Source organism: Lycorma delicatula, chromosome 2 (assembly GCF_047948215.1).
Source record: "Lycorma delicatula isolate Av1 chromosome 2, ASM4794821v1, whole genome shotgun sequence".
In the NCBI taxonomy this organism is placed as follows: Eukaryota; Metazoa; Arthropoda; class Insecta; order Hemiptera; family Fulgoridae; genus Lycorma; species Lycorma delicatula.
In genome coordinates, this window is record NC_134456.1 from 36395898 (window position 1) to 36420095 (window position 24198).

Genomic DNA, 24198 nt, shown 5'->3' on the forward strand with positions numbered 1-24198 from the left:
AATCTTCTACTATATCTTCTTTCTTCAGTTTATTAAGTAATCATCTTTTAGGATATTTTTTATTCATTAGAACGAGCATCAGTCAAGAAGAGAGAATACCAGTTTTGTCATTGGCAATTAAACTTTAAACAATTTATCGTGAAAATAAATGGTATTTTTAGGAATAATTTCCCGATATAAAGAAAAAAATGATGGTTTGAGTAAAGAGTTGATTTTCTGGACACTATTATAAATTAGTATTAGTAAAAATGGTTTATTGTGTTTGATATAAGTTATAAAATACCCTATCACTACTGTATTTTACTGTTAAATTTTTTGTCTAGAAACACCCTTTCAATCAAAAGATTCAACTTCTCAAAGAAAAATCTCTGTATACTTTTTGACTTGTTTGAAAGCTCAAATTCAACCCCCAAAGAATGAACTCTCTTGATAGTTCTATCATTCTGCATTGACTATCTTAATGGCATTAGGATTATGATCTACACATTTTGTGAGTTAGATCAAAAGAAGAAATATAAGTCACCATAAGTGTTTGCAATATTTATAATTTTCATATTTCATTTGAAATATAAATTATAACCGTACTTAAAAAAACCTGCGAAGCAAAAAAAAAGTAAGAGTAAATATTCCCAATTATACAAACAACTTTTTTTGTCATTTATTGTACTCAGATTGTTACATTTAAATATAAAGCAGAAAAATTCAGTAAACAAAGATAAAAAAAATGGACTTACCTTACCAAAAGGATAATGAGATTGGCTGATTGATATTTTGATAAAATTAGATTAAATGAAATAAGACTACATTATTACTTTTATTTTATAAATAAAATAAATAAAGTTATTTACAGAATATTAAATAATGCTTATTATCTTTTATGATTATCATCATCAGCATCCTCTAATTTTACTTTTTTTATCTCTTTTGCTATTTTATCTAGTCTGTGAATATCTTTCAATGAAATTTTTCCAGATCCTCTTTCTAATGGTTTTGGTTGACTAGGATGTGGTTTCCAGCCAACCAAGTATATTACTTGAAATGTAGCTGGTATATTTCCATCTTTCCCATAAACGTGTTGGTAAATTGCAGAAGCTGCAAACATAATTTCACGACTTAAGTGCACACTCCTATTCCACGCTGCATTACTTTCTCCCATACCTAAAAAAAGAGGGGGAAAGCTGCAGGATATATTTTACAGTTTTACACTAATAAATAAAAAATTAATTAATTTATTCTATAAATACAATTAACAGTATAATCTCAAGCATATGATGATTATAGTGCAAACAAATAATTAAATTGCCAATGTTACAAAGGAAAGTCAAAAAGTAAAGTGATATTAAAAAAATCAATATATTTATTTGTACTTACATAAATGATACATGCATTATTTTTCAACATAATCCCCTCCTACTTCTGTGCATTTAGTCCATCTTTTAATGAGCTTTTTAATTCCTTCCTGGAAGAAAGTTTTCAATCTGATCGATTTTAAGTTTGATAACATTACAGGATATGCATAAGATTATGTGTGGTAAATATGCTTGCAATATCATATAATGTTATATTTAAAGGCCATAATGAAACAAGAGTGGTGCTAATGAGTCACAATTTTCTGTAGATAGGTTCAGGATTGTACGAGCTCTCACTCAAGCATCTGCAAATAGTATCAAACTTAAAATCTTAGTTGAATCTATGTTTAAATAATCGAATAATTATTATACTCTTATGCCCACTTAACCTGAATATAGAAATCAAGTGTGTTTTACTCAAATTCACAATTTTTATATACTAACTTTTGAGTTGAATTTCAAAGTTTATACTGAAGATTGATACCATAGAGACCTTTTATGTGTGCGATTTTCAAATTTTTATCTAGTCCCCAAACAGAGATATTGCCCTGAAAAAAATTAAATTTTTAAAAGTAAGCTACTCACAATTGTTATTTTATGTAAAAGTAATTAACTCTTCACTTATATATATACAGAAGCGCAGGAAAAATTGAGGCTGAGAAACTTCCTTCTTTGAGAAATTACCCTCTACGAAAATTGAATTTTGTTCATTCACATTTTCTTACTTTGGGCTAAATGCGTGTATGAACAAAGTCGTATCAGGTTGATACATGGGTTTTATTTGCAAGCCAGAATGTACCGAACATAACACAGCCTATTTGAAAAGCCTAGAACAACCTAGAGCTGAGTAATTTAGAAAATCGTAGATGTCTGCAAACATGAAAAACAGCGTGAGGCTTAAAACAAAAATGGCTGCCATTTTTTAACCAGATGCAAAAAATATTAATTTTGAACTACCAAAACATAAGGGTACACAACTACAAAATATGAATTATTTCTGAGATGGTGTGACAACCAGTCCTGGACCACTTTTTTTTTTTTAAAACATCCCCGGCCTCCGCCGTTAGGCTATGCGCAGGAATGTCGGAGTGTCGTGGCAGTCGACTGCCCCCCCTGTATTGCCTTTTCTTTGGCGTCCCATCGGGGTCCTCTCAGTTTCATCAAGATGCAGTAGCCCTCCCTTCTGGACGACCACTACATCCCTCCACTGAGAGGCTACCCTTCCCGTCCCTACACTAGGTTGCCGGCTACGCCTTGCGCGAAGCCGGCAAACCGCCGCGTTCCCCCTCTCACACCTGAGGGTCCCAAATGCATCATCGGAGCACCCCGACTGACCTTCATTCTTGCATATGAAGGAGCCAAAGCGTCCTCTGCATCCAGGCTGCCTCACTGGCCCTGCACGGCGACCACGATTCGCCCCTTGTATTTTTTTTTCCACACCCATCCGCAGGACACAACACAAGTAATAAAACACACTCACTCTCACTCATACCACCACTTAGCCGCCATCAGGAAAACGTAGTTAAGCCTAGTAACACACCCATACAGAATACATAATTAATAAAAGTCTACTCTTCCCATCCGTCTCCTTCTTCGGCTTCGTCAGCGCTGGTCGTGGCCTTCCTACACACGGTCGCAGTGATCGTGTATGCCATCCCGCCAGCATAATAAGCACAAAAACATAAACAAAAGAAATGAAATACACACTACAATAAAATAAAATTCGGTAAACACAGTAACTTCCCGCTGCTGCGGTAGCTCTCGTCGCAGTCAGCCACCACTATCACGTTGGCTGCGACTGCACTCCTCAACCAGCAGCAAAACACAAAACAACTCAATAAAATGAAATAAAATAAGATAAAATAAAACACAATCAGGACAATAGCGAAGAACCCTCCCTTCAGTTGCAGTCCATACGTTGGTGTCTGAACTTATTTGCTCCTTCCGCAAACGCGGGCACGTCCGCTGTGAGTGGCCTCGTAGCCGTTAGCAGGAACGGAAACACAATCAATAAAATAAAATAATACCACAATCATACAATACAAGGAAAATACATAATAAATGAAGCCCACACTTCATGTTGTCTCTTCGGCGATGTCACCTCTAGCCGTGGCCCTCCTGCGCACGGTCGAAGCGATCGTGCTTGTCATCTCGAGCCGGCCGTAGAGTACCAACCACAGTGACAATGGAGACAATGAATTCACAATACAATACAACATAAAAATAAAATATATAATAGAAGAAACACACAGTATACTCGCTAGGGACATTGCTGCTTACCCGCGCCTAGAAGTCTTCTCCCCACTCTCTTCCATGTTCCTCCTTCGTCTTCACGATGCTAGCCACCATGCTCTGTACCGCCTCCCATTCTCTCTTCCCTTTCAGCATGTGAGCTACAGTTGTTTCTGGAGTGAGGCCATCTGTGCCACGCCTACGCTGGACCACAGCCCACCTTTCGCACTCGTAAAAGTGTGCTCCGGCGTGTCATCCTGGCCGCAGTAGAAGTACCGATGTAGGTAGACCCCGAACTCCCCGTGTCCAGACAGGAACTGCGTGAGGAAGTAATCTACCTCACCATGCCTCCGCCTGACCCACGGTCCCAAGTCCGGGATCAGTCTCCTGGTCCATGCCCCAGCCGTAGCCGTTCTCCACATCTCCTGCCAGTTGACCATCAGCTGCTTCCGGGCTTCCGCCTTCGGCGTTCCTTCGTATGTGGAGACCAGCTGCGTGGCCCGCAGCTCGATGGGAGGCACCCCTGCAATGACTGCCACTGCGCATCCTGATACGGTGCGATACGCCGATGTTATGCGTATCGCCGCTCTTCTGGTAAGGGAGGCTAGCATCCGTACGTTCTTCTTTCTCGAAAGTGCGTCCTTCCAGGCCCGGACCGCGTACAGCAAGACGAAGGAGACCACTGAAAGGATCAGCCGTCGCTTGCTCGCCCGTGGTCCGCTCTTGTTGCCCATTAGTTTTTGTAGAGCGTCTTGTATCTGCTCGGCCCTCTTCGTGATCTCTCTGAGGTGGGTGTTAGACAGCCTATTCTTGTCAATCCACACGCCCAGGTACTCAGCGCAACCGGACGTGTGGACCCATACGTCGTCCACCATGAAGGACATTCTCCTCAGTCTTCTGCCGGTGATCGGGACAGCCGGCGTCTTGTGCGGTGCCAGTCGTAGTCCTCTCTCCCCCAGCCATCTGCTGACGACTGTCACCGCCAAGTTTGCCTTATCTTCTACCTCCTCCTCCGTCCGTCCCGACACCATCAGCGCGAGGTCATCTGCGTACGCGACCGACTGGCATCCTTCCGGGAGTTCTTCCCGCAGAAGGCCGTCGTACGCGATGTTCCAAAGAAGAGGCCCAAGCACCGACCCCTGCGGAACGGATCCAAACATGTTGAAGTCATCTTCTCCTTCCTCTGTGCGTACCCGCAGAGATCTCTCATGCTGGTAGTCATTTATTACGGCGAGCAAGTAGCCGCTGATCCCTCTCTCCCGGAGTATTCCCATGATCACTCCCCATGGCACGCTGTTAAATGCATTCCTGATGTCTAGGAGAATGATCAATGGGATCTTCCTTCGTCACCACATGCCTGCCGACTGGACAGTCCTGGACCACTTGGAATGGATTAACCTATGATTACAATAAAAACTAGAATGGCCTTTCAATTAAATTATTACCTATGAAATTGTTAAAACTTGATAATTTTTAAAACTATATAAAAAAATTATTTGATATTTAAAATATTATCTCTTTATTGCAGTCTTGTTTGTTTACAATAAAGGTTATTATTCTCACTCATTTTAAGTCTAGTATTCAATTTTCAAATGGAAATTAAATTTATTGGTTACAGAAGTTGTTCTATGTGCAGATTTATTCATTGTTGAATATACAAGGGCAAGTCAAAAAGTAAAGGGAAATTTTGATTTCCCTTCCAATCACATGTATGGCAGCAATGATTGTTCTGCTATAACTCATAACCTCTATCAGTTGTTCATTGAAAGTATTGTTTCATTGTTAGCTATTTGTAATTGCGTTTAAAAGTCTGTTAAAAATGAATGCTTCTTTGTCTGATTGCATCAAGGAAGAAATGCGAGCAATGATATGTTTCCTCAGTTCAGAAGGGGTGAAACCAGCAGAGATTATTCGTCGAATGCAGCAGCAATATGGAGATGGAGAGAGTTGCTTGAGTGACAGCAAGATCTATAAATGGATTGATCGCTTTAAAAATGGTAGTATTTCTCTCTGTGATGAACAGTGGCAAGGTAGGTCTTCCACTTCAAAGACTAACAACAATATTGAAGTGGGTAAAACAAATGCTACTCTGTAATGGATGAATTACACTTTATGATATTGCAAGTGAGTTGAATATAGGCCACGCTCAGCATTTTCTATCATCCATGATTCTTTAAACTTTCGAAAAGTCTGTACTCGCTGGGTTCCACATCAATTGACCAGCATCCACTAAGAGAATCCTTAAAACATTTCTCAGATGCTTTTGAAACGTTACGAAAATGAAGGAGACTCATTTCTTAAGCGAATAATAGCTGTTGATGAGATATGGAACCTGAAAGTAAGCATCAAAATATAGTGAGGAAACATCCTTCATTTACTGCAGCAAAAAAGTTCAAAACTCAGATGTCTGCAGGAAAGGTGATGATGATATTCTGGGATATAGAAGGTTCACTTTCGGTTTACTTCACACCTAAAGGTCAATCAGTAAACAGTGACAACTACTGTAATCTACTGCGTTTACTGAAGCAGAAAATCAATTCCAAAAGATGTGGTAAACTTTCTAAAGGTGTGATTTTGCTTCAGGATAACGCTCGACCTCATAACGGTAAAAAAAATAGCCCTTTGCCTTCAAGATCTTGGTTTTGAGCTAGTGGACCACCCTCCATATAGTCCGGACATGGCTCCAAGCGATTTTCATCTTTTTGGTCCATTAAAAGAAGAGTTGCGAGGGAATCATTATCGATCTGACAGAGGACATAGAAACGGTGAAAAAATTTCTACACATCAGACTGAAAACTTTCTTCACAAAGATCTGATTTTCTATATTTTTCTATAATGATAATTGTTCGTATAGCATGTTCGTTACATGGTTATAACAGTGATCAGTTACACAAAGTATAATGGAAATAATAATAAATTAAGTAAAGAAGTATATAATATAAAACAAATTGTTAAATATAATGGTTATAATGAATCTTTAGTAGATAATATAAACAAAAAACAATTGTCAAAAATTAAAAATAATACATATTTAATGTCAATAAATAACACAAAAAATTGGCAAAGTATATTTAAAATATGTATATACTGATATTGCTGAAAACATAACAAGGGTTTATGATAAAAACATATTTAAACCTGCATACCAAACAAATAACAATTTAATAAAACATTTAAAAAATAATGCACGTACTGTTTCATATGGTTTACACAATTTGTGTAGTATTTATAAAATAAAGTGTAATGATTGTGACGATATTTATATAGGTAAAACCACTAGATCTTTTAAAAATAGATTTGATGAACACTTTAGATATTATAAAAATAGAAAATTGGGTTTCTCTAATGTTTCTGATCATCTTATTATAATACACATTCACTAATGCAATATTCCTACAAATTTAGAAATACAATGTTAATACAAATAATAGGTTTTTTAACATTTTAGAAAATTTTATATTTATAAATATAAAAGTAAATTTAATTTGTTCAACCTACATACAGACTATGAGGATGACATAATCATAAAAGCTGCTGTAGGTAACAGCACTTCTTAAGACATTGATAATTCGTAATACTTCAACTCTACAGTCACATAACTTTGGCTAGTTAGTCCACATGAATTTCTATTTTTTTTAAATTATTTTATTTTGTTTTTATTGAGTTTAGTTTTAACTTTTAATTTAATTTTAGTACATGATTTCATATTTATATATATGCAATTTTTAATTTTAATTTATATTAAAAAAAAAAAAAGTTTAGTTTTATTTCTGTTTTGATTTTAATTTGGAAAAGGATCTTTTAACAAAAAAAAATTGTATTAGTATAGGATGATTTCTAATTTAAATTTTAATATGGAATTTGATAGGAATGATTTGAAAAAAAATTATATGGAAAATGCAAGTAACTCGTGAAAACGCTCTTGCATGAACAATGGAATAAGGTAGGTGTTATCTCATTTCATTTTATTTATTAATTCTATACTTAGATTGATTAGATTAATATAATTTTTTTTTTACTTTTAAAATAATATTTATTCACTTCTATATTTTAATTGGTTTCCAACTGATTTACAAATATAGACTAACTTATTGATTAATGATTAGATTAATTTAGGTCTCTTTTTAACAATGAGTTAATCTATTATCTTTTATACATCATTTTTAACATTTAGCCAATATAAGTCCTAACTTCAGGATAACATTATTTTGATAGAGAAACTTTTTGTTTAAAATTATACATTGGGCAGTCAACAAGCTTATTTATAATAAGGTACTTCATTTATTTTTGTGGTTTTCTTAGTTTAAAATGCCTTAGAAGTAATAGAATAACATCTTCTGCCCACTTATCCTGGATGTGCAAATCAAGCATTTTTTGCTCAAATACACAATCTTTTATAATTAATTACTTTGAGTTAATCTCACACATGAAATTTATACTGAAGTTTGAAACTATAAAGACCTTTAATGTGCACAATTTTCAAATTTTTATAGAGTCTATATATATACTCACCAACAGAGTATTGCAGCTGAAAAATTGAAAAAAAAATTCAGTTTTAAAAGTGTGTAATTTTTAAAGGGTAAGCTCTTCACCAGTGGTATTTTATATAAAGTAACTATTCACTTATATATAAAAGCACAAAAAAAATTGAGGCTGAGAAACTGTTACTTCTTTGATTACCCTATAAAAATAGAATTTTCTTCAATTTTCAAAATATTTTTTCATTTTAATTTTTTCAAATTAATTCAGCTTTCAATTTTTCAAATTTTTTTCAGCTACTGAGTTGTAGTTTATTCAAATTAAATGTAAAATAAAATAAAATAAATACTTAAACCAATATTAATTTAATCTACCCCATTATAATACACTACAATAGTATAGATGTAGATAATCTCATGTTCTAAGGTGTGCTTAATAATAATAATTGAACATATAGTTTTGTTGTATTATGCTCCCCAGGTGTCCTCAACAGGAAATAGGTGCTACCTGCCCGGACCCTTTTCATTGTCTACGGTAAAGTTAGTGGAAGTACTCAATTAAATAAACAAAAAATATTTTTTAAACCTTTTGTTCAAAATCCATTGACTTGGTATTTTGTTGATTCCATCCTAATTTAATCTCTTAATATATCTTATCTGACCAGTTTTAACTATTAGTAGAACACTTAATTATTTAAAATGATAAATTAAATAAATTTATTTAAATAATATTTCAGTAGTTGTTAGGGGCGTAAGTCACAATGACTTAAACGGCCATATCAACATCACTCAGTCCTCTGAGTACTGCGCAGCTGAAAGCAATGGAAAACTACAGCTGTTTTTTTTTCCAAGAAAATGTGGCTCTGCATTTTCAAAAGTAATAATGGAGGCGCCTTCCTTGGTAAAATATTCCGGAGGTAAAATAGTCCCCCGTTCGGATCTCCGGGTGGGGACTACTAAGGAAGGGGTCACCAGAAAAGTAAAAAATAACATTCTACGAGTCGGAGCGTGGAATGTTAGAAGCTTAAAAAAGGTTGGTAGGCTAGAGAATTTAAAAAGGGAAATGGATAGGGTAAACGTGGATATAGTAGGAATTAGTGAGGTTCGGTGGGAAGAGGAAGGCGACTTTTGGTCGGGTGACTTTAGAGTAATTAACTCAGCGTCAAATAATGGGCAGGCAGGAGTAGGTTTCGTGATGAACAAGAAAATAGGGAGGAGAGTGGAGTATTTCAAGACGCATAGCGATAGAGTCATTGTAATAAGGATAAATTCAAAACCTAAACCGACAACGATTGTTAACGTCTATATGCCTACAAGCGCCCATGATGATGATGAGGTAGAATGTGTATACGAAGAGATTGATGAAGCAATTAAACACGTAAAAGGAGATGAAAATTTAATAATAGTTGGAGATTGGAATGCAAGCATTGGAAAAGGCAAGGAAGGAAATATAGTGGGTGAATACGGGCTGGGCAAAAGGAATGAAAGAGGGGACCGACTTATAGAGTTTTGCGCGAAGTATAATTTAGTAATTGCCAACACCCAATTTAAAAATCATAATAGAAGAATATACACTTGGAAAAAGCCAGGCGATACTGCAAGGTATCAGATAGATTATATCATGGTTAAGCAAAGATTTAGAAATCAACTCGTGGACTGCAAAACTTACCCTGGAGCAGACATTGATAGCGACCATAATTTGGTGATAATGAAATGTAGATTGGGGTTTAAAAACCTGAAGAAAAGGTGTCAGATGAATCGGTGGAATTTAGAGAAGCTTGAGGAAGAGGAGGTAAAGAAGATTTTTGAGGAGGACATGGCAAGAGGTCAGAGTAAAAAAGATAAGATAGAAAATGTAGAAGAAGAATGGGAGAATATTAAAAAGGAAATTCTTAAATCAGCAGAAGCAAACTTAGGCGGAATAAAGAGAACTGGTAGAAAACCTTGGGTTTCAGACGATATATTGCAGCTGATGGATGAACGTAGAAAATATAAGAATGCTAGTGATGAAGAAAGTAAAAGGAACTATCGGCAATTAAGAAATGCTATAAACAGGAAGTGTAAACTGGTGAAAGAAGAGTGGATTAAAGAAAAGTGTTCAGAAGTGGAAAGAGAAATGAACATTGGTAAAATAGACGGAGCATACAGGAAAGTTAAGGAAAATTTTGGGGTACATAAATTAAAATGTAATAATGGGTTAAACAAAGATGGTACACCTATATATAATACGAAAGGTAAAGTCGATAGATGGGTGGAATATATTGAAGAGTTATACGGAGGAAATGAATTAGAAAATGGTTTTATAGAGGAAGAAGAGGAAGTTGAGGAGGATGAAATGGGAGAAACAATACTGAGATCTGAATTTAAGAGAGCATTAAAAGATTTAAATGGCAGAAAGGCTCCTGGAATAGACGGAATACCTGTAGAATTACTGCGCAGTGCAGGGGAGGAGGCGATTGATAGATTATACAAACTGGTATGTAATATTTATGAAAAAGGGGAATTTCCGTCAGACTTCAAAAAAAGTGTTATAGTAATGATACCAAAGAAATCAGGGGCAGATAAATGTGAAGAATACAGAACAATTAGTTTAACTAGTCATGCATCAAAAATCTTAACTAGAATTCTATACAGAAGAATTGAGAGGAGAGTGGAGGAAGTGTTAGGAGAAGACCAATTTGGTTTCAGGAAAAGTATAGGGACAAGGGAAGCAATCTTATGCCTCAGATTAATAGTAGAAGGAAGATTAAAGAAAAACAAACCAACATACTTGGCGCTTATAGACCTAGAAAAGGCATTCGATAACGTAGACTGGAATAAAATGTTCAGCATTTTAAAAAAATTAGGGTTCAAATACAGAGATAGAAGAACAATTGCTAACATGTACAGGAACCAAACAGCAACAGTAGCAATTGAAGAACATAAGAAAGAAGCCATAATAAGAAAGGGAGTCCGACAAGGATGTTCTCTATCTCCGTTACTTTTTAATCTTTACATGGAACTAGCAGTTAATGATGTTAAAGAACAATTTAGATTCGGAGTAACAGTACAAGGTGAAAAGATAAAGATGCTACGATTTGCTGATGATATAGTAATTCTAGCCGAGAACAAAAAGGATTTAGAAGAAACAATGAACGGCATAGATGAAGTCCTACGCAAGAACTATCGCATGAAAATAAACAAGAACAAAACAAAAGTAATGAAATGTAGGAGAAATAACAAAGATGGACCACTGAATGTGAAAATAGGAGGAGAAAAGATTATGGAGGTAGAAGAATTTTGTTATTTGGGAAGTAGAATTACTAAAGATGGACGAAGCAGGAGCGATATAAAATGCCGAATAGCACAAGCTAAACGAGCCTTCAGTAAGAAATATAAGTTGTTTACATCAAAACTTAATTTAAATGTCAGGAAAAGATTTTTGAAAGTGTATGTTTGGAGTGTCGCTTTATATGGAAGTGAAACTTGGACGATCGGAGTATCTGAGAAGAAAAGGTTAGAAGCTTTTGAAATGTGGTGCTATAGGAGAATGTTAAAAATCAGATGGGTGGATAAAGTGACAAATGAGGAGGTATTGCGGCAAATAGATGAAGAAAGAAGCATTTGGAAAAATATAGTTAAAAGAAGAGACAGACTTATAGGCCACATACTAAGGCATCCTGGAATAGTCGCTTTAATTTTGGAAGGACAGGTAGAAGGGAAAAATTGTGTAGGCAGGCCACGTTTGGAATATGTAAAACAAATTGTTAGGGATGTAGGATGTAGAGGGTATACTGAAATGAAACGACTAGCACTAGATAGGGAATCTTGGAGAGCTGCATCAAACCAGTCAAATGACTGAAGACAAAAAAAAAAAAAAAAAAAAAATATTTAAATAAATAAACTTTCAACTTTTATTGAAAACATCTGAATCTAAGCTCATACTATCCCTAATTAATATTTTTCAACATTATTAGGGGTTTTCTTTTTTTGCGCATGCATGAGCGAGAACGATATGAGCAATTATACCACGCTTCATGAAAATTTAATGTAGGTAGGTTGAAACATTAGAGGTTTATCACATTGTCCTTAATGAGGTCTGTTACATCTTTCTTGCAATATAGAACTTCCCTTCTTTTTACATCTGTTTCAGGTGTACCAGCACAATGACAGTGGCCATGTGATCCCCCAAACACTTCCTGGACAAGTGTTTGGAAGCTTCCTCCAAACACTAGGGCCCCCACAGAAGGCTAATTCCTGTTAGACTGAAAGACTCTAGCACCGAAAGGACTTCAAGGACAGGCTGAAGGGGAATATTGCCAGAAGTACAAAGCACATACACGCTTAAGTCTCCCCATATCAGCCCCAGTAAATTATTTCTCATTGGTCTAAAGGACCGGAATGCAAATACAAATTCGTCCATAAATAAAATAAAACAAATAAAATCTATAACCACCACTAAAAAAATAACAAATAATAACCCACCAGATAAAACAGAAAGACACAGTAGCAAGGGAGATTTAATTTTGCAATGAAAAGGGAGAAAACAAACTCCCGCTATCTTTTCATTCTGTTCCGGAGCAACTGATGATGTAACTCGCAAAAGCGCTCTTGCATGAAGTACGGAATAAGGTAGGTGTCATCTCATTTTATTTTATTTATTAATTCTGTACTTAGGTTAGTCGGATTAATATAAAAAATATATATATATATATTTTTTTTTACTTAATCTAGTCATCTTTCAAAATAATATTTATTCACTTCTATAATTTAAACTGGTTAATTTTCTTCATTCACATTCAATAACTTTGGGCAAAAAAGCATACATGAACAAAATTATATTGGGCAGGTATATAGAACTTTGATTTGTAGGCCAGAATGTACTGAATACAATGTAGTTTATTTGAACAGCCTAGGACAATGCAGTGCTGAGTAATTTAGAAAATTGAGATACCTGCAAATATGAAAAACAGTGTGAGGTCTAAAACAAAAGTGGCTGCCATTTTTAAACCGGATAAAATAAAATTTAAAAAAATTGGTTTTGTACTACCAAAACATAAGGGATGCACCTACAAAATATGAATTTTTTCTGAGATGATCAAGCAATCAATTATTTTATTTCTGGACCACTTGAAATAGATTCATTGCGTATAATACTGTTATTTTGAATTTCTAGCGGATAAATTATGTTTTAGATTGAATTGCATCAAAACCTGATCGGCATCTGCATTGTGTTACATAATCACATTATGCACTGGTCACAGCAGACAAAATTTGAAATTCCTTTAGTTATCTGAAGACTCCATTTTGTTATCCAGTGGTTGTACCAAAAGCCCAACTTGGAGATGAGGTGCTTATTGGATAGATTTAGATATCTTGAATACATTATGCAATGTAAATAAGACATTAATGAAAATTTATAGCTAGTTGACTATTTATGTCAGCAGTATGCATATTTTTTATGCAGTTAGACCTGTGAACATGAATAAATCTTAATTAGCAGTATGTGCTTCATCCTATTATCTACTAATAATAAAAAATTATTCATATTCCATTATTACTCTTATATTCTATTATTACACTGAAATGAATTTCCTTAATATTTAATAATTGTAGAGAATCTTATTACATTTTTTCTAGTTTTTATTTATTATTACCTTTTGTAGTTTATATTTACCCTTTAAATCTCTCATAAGTTCAAACATAGTAGGATATCCAACGGTTATTTCATCAGTATCAATAGTAAGCATAGTGAAACCTGCCCTTGTCATCAAGGAGCCAATATCTCTTATTTGAGTAAATGGTGATACATGTGGTGAAATTCCTCCTTTTCTTTCTAGTTCAGCCAACTGCAGTGAACACCTGATTTAATTCAAGAACTTATTATATAACTATAAATTAATACATTTTATAAAGGCGAGATTATATATGCAAGATACATTGTACATAATAACCTTTTTAAGAATATTTATAAAGAGCAAACTGCAGATGTTAAAACATTACATTTACTTTATTAAAAAAAAAAAAAATGTAATGATCATATGAGTACATAAAAGAAAGGCAAGATTTAAAATTAAAGAATATAACCTCTAGATAGGCAATTATAGTGAAACACTGTTTCATGGTATTACAGCACATTTACAAGAAGGCGTAGTTAATTATGCAGATATATGCGCCAGTTTCCTATATTCTATATAAAGCTACATAACTTTTATTGGAATAAGTGCAAGGTATTTTATACTTCTTAAACTACATTTAACAATTACATAAAAATTATTATTATGGCTCATTTATAATAGAAGTGTACTATATATAAATGAGTTATATTATGGTGAGCTTAAGTTCATTTGAGGTACATTATTACTTAATTCTGTCAGCAATCAAAAACAAAATCAAAGTTTAACAAGATCCACAGTTACTCATATGAAGATATAAAATATGCTATTCTACAAAAATATGACATTATTAATTTGACATCCTGTTTCCGGGATGCAAAAAACAAACTTTCACATCCACTACTGACAAAAATGTTTATTCAGTAGCCATTTGACAAACTGCTTATCTGCACTATCTACATTCAAGTATATATAAAAGTGTAATTGTACAAGGATCCCTATGTTAATAAAATATATAATGTGACTCGTATTCAATAATAACGTAGTTCATGACAAGCTAGATAAGCATATGTTTAGTAGAAGTTTACCATAGTATGATCTGAACAGTAAAGCAGACTCAAAAAATTACACTCAAATTTATATTATGGGTAGATGTCAATCACAGTAAAAGTCATTTAAACAGTATCTTTGTTAACACAATACCTACTTAAGTTAATGATCAATATTACTAACAGCGAGAATTACAAGTTATAGCTCCACTAAAATTTAGTAAATTTTAGTTAACTGTAAAACAAACTATCATCAATTATTGCAACATCAAGAAAACTTTGTTACTTCGTGGTTATCAATGAGTTAATTTACCTTAATTCAAAAAGTGTATCGCCACCAAAAATAGTTGCTAAGAAAGCTCCATCATTCACAAGGCATCTCAAAATTTGAGATAAAGCTCCGGGCAAATTGTTAACCCAGTGAAGAGCTAAATTACTAACAACTAAATCAACTGAATTTTCTTCAAATGGAAGATCTTCTTCATCAACAACTAAACGTTCTACTTGCACCCCGTCTTCAGGAGATGATGCTTGTTCAAGTTGGGCAGGACTCATGTCGCATAAAATCAATTTTTCAACCGAATCTTTTAGGACGTTTTTCGACACATAACCTCTACTACAACCTAAATCTACAACGCAGTTAAATTTCCTTTTAATATCAAATATCCTATCCGATAATCTATAACCAATCTCATCTTTTAAATAATCATATACATGAACATCAGGTTGTAAAGCTGCTCGTTCTCTCTGTAATAATTTAGCTTTACGGTCGAATACATTCATTACTGAATCCTGCGATAGACCTAATGTTGAGTATCTTAAAACTAAATATTTATTTTTCATCGAATTTCCGGAAAATTTAATAAATGAGTGTAAACACGAGTACTGCATTTCTGCAATGGTTATCATGATTTTAATTCACCACTGAAAATTAACTACACATAATCACTCACAACAACATGTCTCCTGAAGCAGAATCATATAATGGGGTAGATCTTTATTGGTTTTTAATTAATACATTTGTTATGTGATTACTAGAAGTTTCAAAACCATCGACTAACTTTAACCTAAAATGAACATTTCAGAGAATTGGCAACGATAGCTTATCGATAAACGTTAATTGTTGACCCTTATCTGTAAACTTCATGATCGAACACGAACAGCTTGTTCAGACTGATTAGATTTAGATTGGGAATTCGTGTAAAATTATTTGGGTAGCAAATAATAACACATAACTTTTTCTTTCTTTAAATTAATAATCAATCATATACAATACACAACTTTTCAGAAAATGGATAATATTTTAATGTAACTATCGAAACTTAGAACAGTTGAGATCGATTGGTACAATCTTGAGTTAAGATTGTTCACTGAACTTGCAACAGCTGGTCGCGCGGCATGAAAGGACAGAGGGTTACAAGTAGTGGAGTTCAATCCAACTTGTTTATAAATGAAGCGTCGTGCAGTGTGGAAAAAAGTTGCCGCAAGAACTGTGGTTAAGTTCTTTCTCTTAATTATCACATAATATTTCATCTTTAATGTTAATTGGACAATTTTGGCTTTGATTTTGTTTTTATATTATTGTGTTATAGTATTGATGTGCTTGTTTTAAGAGAAATAATACCCTTTTAGTTATTGATATGGCATCCAGTGAACGAGAAAACTGGTCACGTCGTAGGGCAGCAGCAGTATCATTTTTGACAAATATATCGTTGGATGGAAGTCCTGAGGATACAAATTTTGGTTTGTTTACAAAAAAAGATTTTTTATGTGTTGGTAATCGCAGTGCTTTAAACTATAAAGCGGAAGTTGTGAACGAAACTGATTTATCGAACCCAGTCGGAAGAAATTACCAATCAAATGAAAAATGTTCTGATTTAGTACAAATGGAGACGATTATTGAATCTGTTACAACCTACACGGTGGCATGTAAGCCTCAGGATGTGCAGAAGAATTCTGGTGTAGTTACTCCATTTCGAGAAAGGTATGACATAAGTATTTTAACTTTAACCTTATACTTCCTTTTTATTTTTTATTAGTATTCAATTCTGTTATTTAGGTGACTAAATGTTACTGTAATGTTACATTTGTTTGTTCAATGAACACATGACAAACACTTAATAAAATTAATTATTAATGAGCTATTTACTTATTACATGAAAATCGCTATTCCAGAGGATTATTTGGGGCTAGCTGTGCAACTCCTTGTTATTGAAGTTAACAATGGAAGTGTTTTTAATGACACCTGTCTTAATTATATGAAACCTCTTTGTATGCAGTTAAATTATGTATTCAAGTTTGTTGCATTTTGTTAGATTTAGTTTATTTGTAGGTAAGTATTTATACCTCAATTTTGTTTTTCTCGTATTGAATTTTAGTTTTTGTGTCATCATTTTTTAGATATTGCCGATCTCTTTTGATATTGTAGTAGTATCTTGCCTTCAGTCTGAAAGAATTTGGGTTCTAATTCAGTCAGACTTGGCATTTTTCATATGCTACGAAAATCTGAAAAAAGAAAAGTAACCATAATTAGGTATCAGCCTGCTGTTACTGTATGAATGAATTATATTAATGTTATATGTTAAACACTAATATGTTTGTAATGTAAACAAATTGCTGATTTTTTGGCGGTTAATAATCAACAGAATCTCTTAATGGAAACAAGACACAAATAAAGACAATAACTACATCAACATATTTTAAAAATAGCATATAAAAAACCAAGATTCTCGGCACACTTCGTTAATATGAATAAACACTAAATTTGATAAAAACAGTGTTTTAAATTAACAAATACAATTAACTAAAAAGATGTCCTAAAATTTTAATACCAGGTATTAAACTATCATTACTAATGTTGATTGAAAATGAACTATACAGTTAAATTTATTACTCTAACACATTTTGTATCTTCTACTATTTAAAATTGAAGTATATAAACATTAGTCTACATGCAAGCATGACAAATGTAAAATTATTATATCTGGATAACAGTGACATTAATAAAGATAGTGTGTTTCATTTATTAATATTATATTCAAGAAATTTCCCCAGTTTAAAAAAGCCATTTTACAGGAACCTTTTCAACTGAAGTCAAAATTTTTACTGTCTTTAATTTCTTTAAGCAAAATTAGTAAGGGTTGCAATTTAACTCTGTCACACATTTTCCCCTGATGAGGCATGTGAGTAATGGGGAAATACAATTTTATGAGAAACAAAGGCCCTGTATTTAAGTTTGTACCAATATCCCAATTTTTACTTGTTTTTCTATTTGTATGAGTTATATAAAAAAAAAAGCTGTATGTATGAATTTCAAAAGCCATCATTAAAATAAAATTTGCAGAAAGAAATTATCTTTAATAACCAAGTTAAACGTAACCCCCTTTTTAGTGTTTTTTAATGTATAGCACAGAATGTATTTCAAGAAAAAAATTTCTGTGATTAAAACTAAATTTGATAAATATTTCCTGGGAATTTTTCATTTCAAACAGGGGATTAGAATTCAACCCTCTTTTGGCTGCTGGTTTTTGTATACTTTACTAAGGATGTATATTAACATGTTTCAAGTGATGAAAATGGATAATAAAATTTTTTTTAAATTTCCATAGAATTGACTTTTCAATTCTCCTTTGCTGCAGTAACAGTTCTTTGTTGATCAGTTGTTAGGAATAAGAGTTCAAAGGGACAAAATTGAAAATAAATACACTTAAAATAATTTTTATAGAATGTAAACATTTTTTTAGAATTTTGATTGAGGGGTCCATTCTGGGTATTAGATAAATGACACCAAGGAAAATAGTATGGCCTGGTTTCCATACATTTAGACAATATATATATTTTTTTTAAATTAGATTTATTTATGAGTAGTTAAGATCATAGTGCTGATTAATGAATTAAATTTAGAACAACAGAACTCACTGTTCTGCAGTATACTGTTATGTTTTTACAGTTCTTCAGTATATATTTTACTGTTTTAAAAAGTTTAAATTATTATAATCTAGTGTGTATTCCCTTCTTTGGCTAGGAAGCCTGCCGGCCTCCATGGTGTGAGTGGTAGCATCTTGACCTTCATCCGGAGGTCCCAGGTTCGAATCCTGGTCAGGCATTGCATTTTCACATGTTACAAAAATTGTCATTGATCTGATCCTCTGAAGTAATACCTAACAGTGGTCCTGGAGGTTAAAATAAAAGCTAGGAAGCCTTGCATGAGATGCTAGTTACGTAGTTACTTTTAGGGATGGCTATAATTATCATTTTTGTAATTGATCCATCATTTGTGTCAGGTTGGCCACAGCTGTTATAAATGTGGTATTTAACTCATATGACAGTACAGTATACTATAGGAGTAAAATGAGAAGGTCGTTATAATACTGAAGTTAGGTGTTAAAAGAGCAGCAGGATATCTGGGTTATCCATTTTGAGTAGTATGTTGAATGTTATTTATGCAGATCCTTTTCATTAAAGATTTATTGTATATTAACTGACTTTTAGAAGAAAAGTACAGCATTACTTTCAGTTGCATGATGAAATTGGGGGTGAAATTGAATTATCTTTATGTTTTGAGGTATTAGAAGTATGAAATTATACTTAAAATGTAATTTCCTTATATCAATAAATAAATATTTAAATCCACCAGATGTAGTTCAATAAAAGGTAAGAACACACACCTATCTGTCAGCAGCGCTTTCAGAGCTTTAACTCCATTATCAGCAGACCAATTTTATAAAGTACACTTAATTGTAAATAAAATATTTAGTTAAACATAAATTGATCTGCCGATTGTGAAGTTAAAGTTCTGGAAGTGCTACAAACAGGTAGGTGAGTTTTCTTACTTTTACTGAACTCTATCTGATGGATTTAAATATTTATTTGATATGAGTATATGATCTTAAAAAAAGTTACATATGTATATAATAAAAAATGAATGGCTCACATATCCTTAGAACTACTACTAGATAAATTTCATTGAGATTTAGATATGCTGCTGTAGTGTCTCCGAAGTAGTGCAAGTGAAAATTTGCTGAATACTAGTTGAGTTGATTCTGAGCTATGCTCCATTTAAGGTTGACAAAGATAACCAAATCTGAGGGTTTTTTTGTCACATGGTGTGATTGGGGGGGGGGGGGGGGTGAAAATTAATTTTCTTTACATTTTGAGATATGAGGGTTATAAAAATACTGTTCATATATAAGGTTTAGTCATTCTTGAGTTATGCTCAATTGTTCCAGAAAGTTTGAAAATTTTATGGCTTGAAAACCTCCAAAACTATCAGAACAGTTTCATTGAATTAGGTATGCTGTAGTAATATATCTGAAGTGCAAGTGAAAATTTGATGAAGATTGGTTGTGTCGTTCTTCAGTTACGTTCAGTTTAAGGTCAATAAACAACAGTCTCAAATTGAGATTATGTTGACTTTGTATTTTTCATGCACGCTTATACAGGAAGACACAGTGGTAAACGAGGTTAAACTTGATGATTGTGTGTAGGGTCTACTCATTATTTATTTTTGATATCATCATATTACGGTTATAATAATTTAATTTTCTTATAAACAGAAAATATATTTTAAAAAATAAGTATTTTATTTTATTAAATAAGTAAAAAAGTTACACATCTTTTAGTTTTCTCCTTTAATTTTTCTTTTATATTTCTTGCACAAAATTGTTATATAAAATATATTATACAAAATAAAATAATGAAAAGGCAGTCTTGTACAGAATTGCACAAGAATTTTTTTTTTTATTTATGTGTTGTAAAAATATTTGAAAAAAATGTTATTTTTAGATCAAGGATACATTCAGAAAAGGCATTTTAATTTAATTTAAATTAACAACTGGAACAGTTATTGCATGTAAAGTTGTATACCCTTGAATGCCTATTGTTAATGTTATGTTTAGATAATTGTAGATTAATTTGTGTTGTGCAACCTTACCTTGCACTTCATTTTTGTAAACAGGGCACTAATATTCTTTGAAGAGTGAGTGAAATGATAAGATGTGTTGTTTTGCTATATTTTTTGAGTACTTTTTTTATAGATTTAGTGGTTTAGTTTAATATTTTCCAGTAAAATTTTAAGTATAATGTTACAATTACGATCATTGGATCTGTTTTGTATTTTGCTAACATTTATATAACAAAGAGGTTGTGTATTTTGTGTTAATGGATCATGATGGTTATTTTCCTAAATAATATTAATTAAAGAAAGTTTCTCAGTTTTATGTGAATTTCATTCCTTTGATTTTGAACATAAGATGAGGATGTTTAGCATAATATAATCTGAAATTCATTTAAATTTCATGAAGAAATATCAATGTTACAGTATTTTATTGTGTTATTGTGTCTGTATAATGTTGTAGAGTATATCATTTTGTATAAAAATAGCTGAAGTATGAATATTGGAGATCCCATGGTTAACTCCTCTATTTCTATATAGCATTTATTAATGGAATTAATTAAATTTCTCAGCTGATGAGAAAAAGTGTGTTTGTATATAAAATATAAAGTTTCTTAAGGATAGTATTTGCTATTTCGTAATTATAAAACTTATCATTGAAAAAATAGTCTAATTAATAGAAAATCTTCATACTAACTAAATGACTAGTTCCTATGGTTTTTAGCATGTGAAGTGATATAGAAACTGAAATTTAAAAAATGTTGCAAACAAATGTAAAAGTTCAAATTTGTAAAACCATCGATAAAATTTATTTTTTTTATTTTACATCATTATTGCATGTCACCACAAATCCAGAAATAATAAATGTACAAGGCACATAGAATTACAAAATATTCATAAAGTAACCCAACACAACAAACAAAAAATCTCACAAACTAATATCAAAATTACAGTTAATAACACACACTACTTCCAAATATACACCAGTAGCTTATTACAAATAAAGGACAATTAAAAATAATTTCTGTAAGATCTAACACATTTTAAATTTATTATCCTTGCTTTAGTATCCAGAAAATGATGAAGAAGACTGACAACTACCACTCTTTAGACAGATATTTGCTTACTGCATTTGTCCAACAAACCTTGTAAAACCTCCCTAAATTCCTTCTGACTGGCTTTAGTTTTAATATGTGGCGGCAGCTTACTATAAATGTATAAACCAGCATAATTTGGTACACATTCATAGGTGGATGTCCTGTGCTTCGGATAGGACAGGACATCTTATACCAGGTTTCATAAGTATGAAAGTCAGAGTAATGTTACAGATCTGTTAGCATATCGTCATTAAATGGTATAGTCTGGAAAATAGTATAGAAGTGTGAGGATTCTAAAATATCTAAAAGAACTATTGCATGAATCACCAAGTTTCATTTAGCAAATCATGCAAATGATCTTTTTTTGAATAATAAATAATTTTTGTTAGCAATAGAATTACACCAAAAAATAACTTTGTAATTTAAAAGGGAATATACAAGTGATGAGTATATATGCATAATATACCATCAACAGAGTTTTCCTGCTTATTATACGTGATAGTGTAAGTAGAACAAAAAGAGCCTAGTTTAATTTAGATGACAGAGACTGAACCCTTCCAAGTAAGGGCATCATCAGTTGTCAGACCCAGAAAATCAGCAGAGTTGAAGATTTTAAGGCATCCATAAATGGAATAACAGTAAATGTTCCATGATTCAGGTGAAATCTTAATACTTGTGTTTTATTAGAATTAAGTAGCAAGCCACTAGCCAGAAAACATTCATTTATTCTGAAAAGATCACTATTCGACAAATTAGAGAAATTGGAATAATTTAAATTTGTGAAAGCCGCTACAATATTTTCAGCAAACATAATTCATTTTGACAGACACATTGAGTTTGACAAGTCATTTACATAAATCAGAAATAATGATTGTCCGAGAATAGATTCTGAGAAATGCCATCAGATACCAATTCATAAGTGCTGTTACTGTTTAATAACGTGACATGAACACTCTGTCTACAGTCTTTTAAATAGTAGAATAAGAACAGCTCCACAAACACCATAATACTCAAGCTTCTGGAGCAGCAGCTCATGATTCATATATTCAAATGCCTTTGATAAGTCACAGAAGACACCAAAAGCCAGCTGTGACCCATCAAGAGCATCAATAATTTTTGTTAAAAATTCATTTATCACTAATGGTATTTTTACCTCTATGGAAACTAAACTGGGTATGATGGAACAATTTATTATTTTCAGAATAAGAGAATAGCTAAGAAACTATAACCTCAAAAATCTTTGATAACACAGGAAGAATCACAGTTCAGCAATTGTTAAAATCAGATTTTGAACCTTTTTTGAAAACTGGAATTATGTTAGCAAATTTGAGTAAATCTGGAAAGACTCCTGTCTGAAATGATAGATTAATCAGACATCTGAATGGGGCAGATATCAAAGAACACTGTCTCAAAATAGAAGGGGAATCTCATCCCAGCCGCAGGTGTTTTGACGACTTTAATGATTGTATAATAGATATTACTTGAATCGCAGATACTTCTTTAAATATCTCAAGGGAATCATTGGTAGTGGGAAGATTTTTTTAATAAAGAACTTGCTTTTTTATTCCTGATATCACATTAATAGTCTTACATATTTACCTAAAAATGTTGATTTAAAGAATCCAAAAGACTACTAATTACATCGTCAATAGGCAAGAGTTTAAAGAATTCATTATTGCTTACCAATATAAACATCCACTCCCTCACCATCCTCCAGGAAGTTCTAATTTTATTCTTTGATTTTTCAATTCTATTATTATACTTTTAGTATTTTGCTAAATTGATACATTTTTTAAAGATTCTTGTATAAACAGATACATACTTCTTGCAAGAAACATGACTAGACACCTAATGGATGGAACTTCCTCTTCTTCGCATCTGACACCCGGATGCCAGTTGTTACCTAGCCCTTGTCATTATTTTTATTTCAAACTATAATAGTTTTTTTAAATTTCAAAAAAGTGTTTTTAGGTGGTATCTACATCTTTTAATCAAAATCAAAAAGGTATCTTACATCTTTCAATATACAAATATCCAGGTTTCCTGTTACAGTAATCCTCTAAATGTATCAATATAATTTCTGGAGAAAGGTGTCATAGTTCTTACATTCAAATGTGTATTAAGTCTGAATGGTTTATTTAACCGTTGGCAGTCTAAGGGAGACACATATTGAGCTGTATGATCAGAAAGTCCACTCTCTATTGGTCACGCTATTCTAGTTAAAGAATTCTTATTTCTAGTTAAAGGACTAGAATTGTCATACAAGGGGCAAAATGCTACATTTCTGTTATATGCAGAGGAACTTTCAAAAAAGTTCCTCTGCAAAAAGTTCCTCTGGAAAATCAATTTCATCTTTCATTAAAGATAATTTTTGATTATCTGAAAGCGACAGTATTATATCAATCATAAACAGGAGTTCCACAAGAGCCATCTATAGTGGAGAGAATAATATTTAATTCACGCTTATATCCAAAACAAGACAATTTAACTGTAGGAAGATTACTAA

General features: G+C 32.7%; 2 protein-coding genes across 4 annotated transcripts in view; one reads left to right on the forward strand and one right to left on the reverse strand.

Annotated features, from left to right (window-relative positions):
• Nucleotides 1-790: 790 nt before the first annotated feature.
• On the reverse strand, nt 791-15862 carry LOC142320649 (arginine-hydroxylase NDUFAF5, mitochondrial). 3 transcript variants are annotated; one of them, XM_075358687.1, is made up of 3 exons: nt 15016-15862; nt 13716-13900; nt 791-1092 (listed from the first exon to the last, which is right to left on the reverse strand). In XM_075358687.1, the coding sequence occupies exons 1-3, from the start codon at nt 15609-15611 to the stop codon at nt 869-871; spliced, it is 1005 nt and encodes a 334-aa protein (XP_075214802.1). In that variant the 5' UTR covers nt 15612-15862; the 3' UTR covers nt 791-868. The 3 variants fall into 3 exon arrangements, with proteins under 3 accessions (XP_075214802.1, XP_075214804.1, XP_075214801.1); XM_075358689.1 differs by having other exon boundaries at nt 13696-13900; nt 15016-15861; XM_075358686.1 differs by having other exon boundaries at nt 791-1158; nt 15016-15842.
• A 23-nt stretch (nt 15863-15885) lies between these two features.
• LOC142320648 (CDK5 and ABL1 enzyme substrate 2) overlaps nt 15886-24198 on the forward strand; it is a 71231-nt gene continuing 62918 nt past the window's right edge. Inside the window, exon 1 of the mRNA XM_075358685.1 lies at nt 15886-16686. Coding sequence (XP_075214800.1) covers nt 16343-16686 — 344 coding nt within the window. The 5' untranslated portion in view covers nt 15886-16342. The remainder of the gene's footprint in view (nt 16687-24198) is intronic.

What these genes read in the sequence shown, in the direction of transcription:
- LOC142320649 (XM_075358686.1), bottom strand. Translation starts at nt 15,611, where the DNA reads ATGATAACCATTGCAGAAATGCAGTACTCGTGTTTACACTCATTTATT. An exon ending in GATACACTTTTTGAATTAAG is followed by an intron (nt 13,901 to 15,015) that starts GTAAATTAACTC and finishes GAATTAAATCAG; the next exon opens with GTGTTCACTGCAGTTGGCTG. An exon ending in ACTTATGAGAGATTTAAAGG is followed by an intron (nt 1,159 to 13,715) that starts GTAAATATAAAC and finishes CTCTTTTTTTAG; the next exon opens with GTATGGGAGAAAGTAATGCA.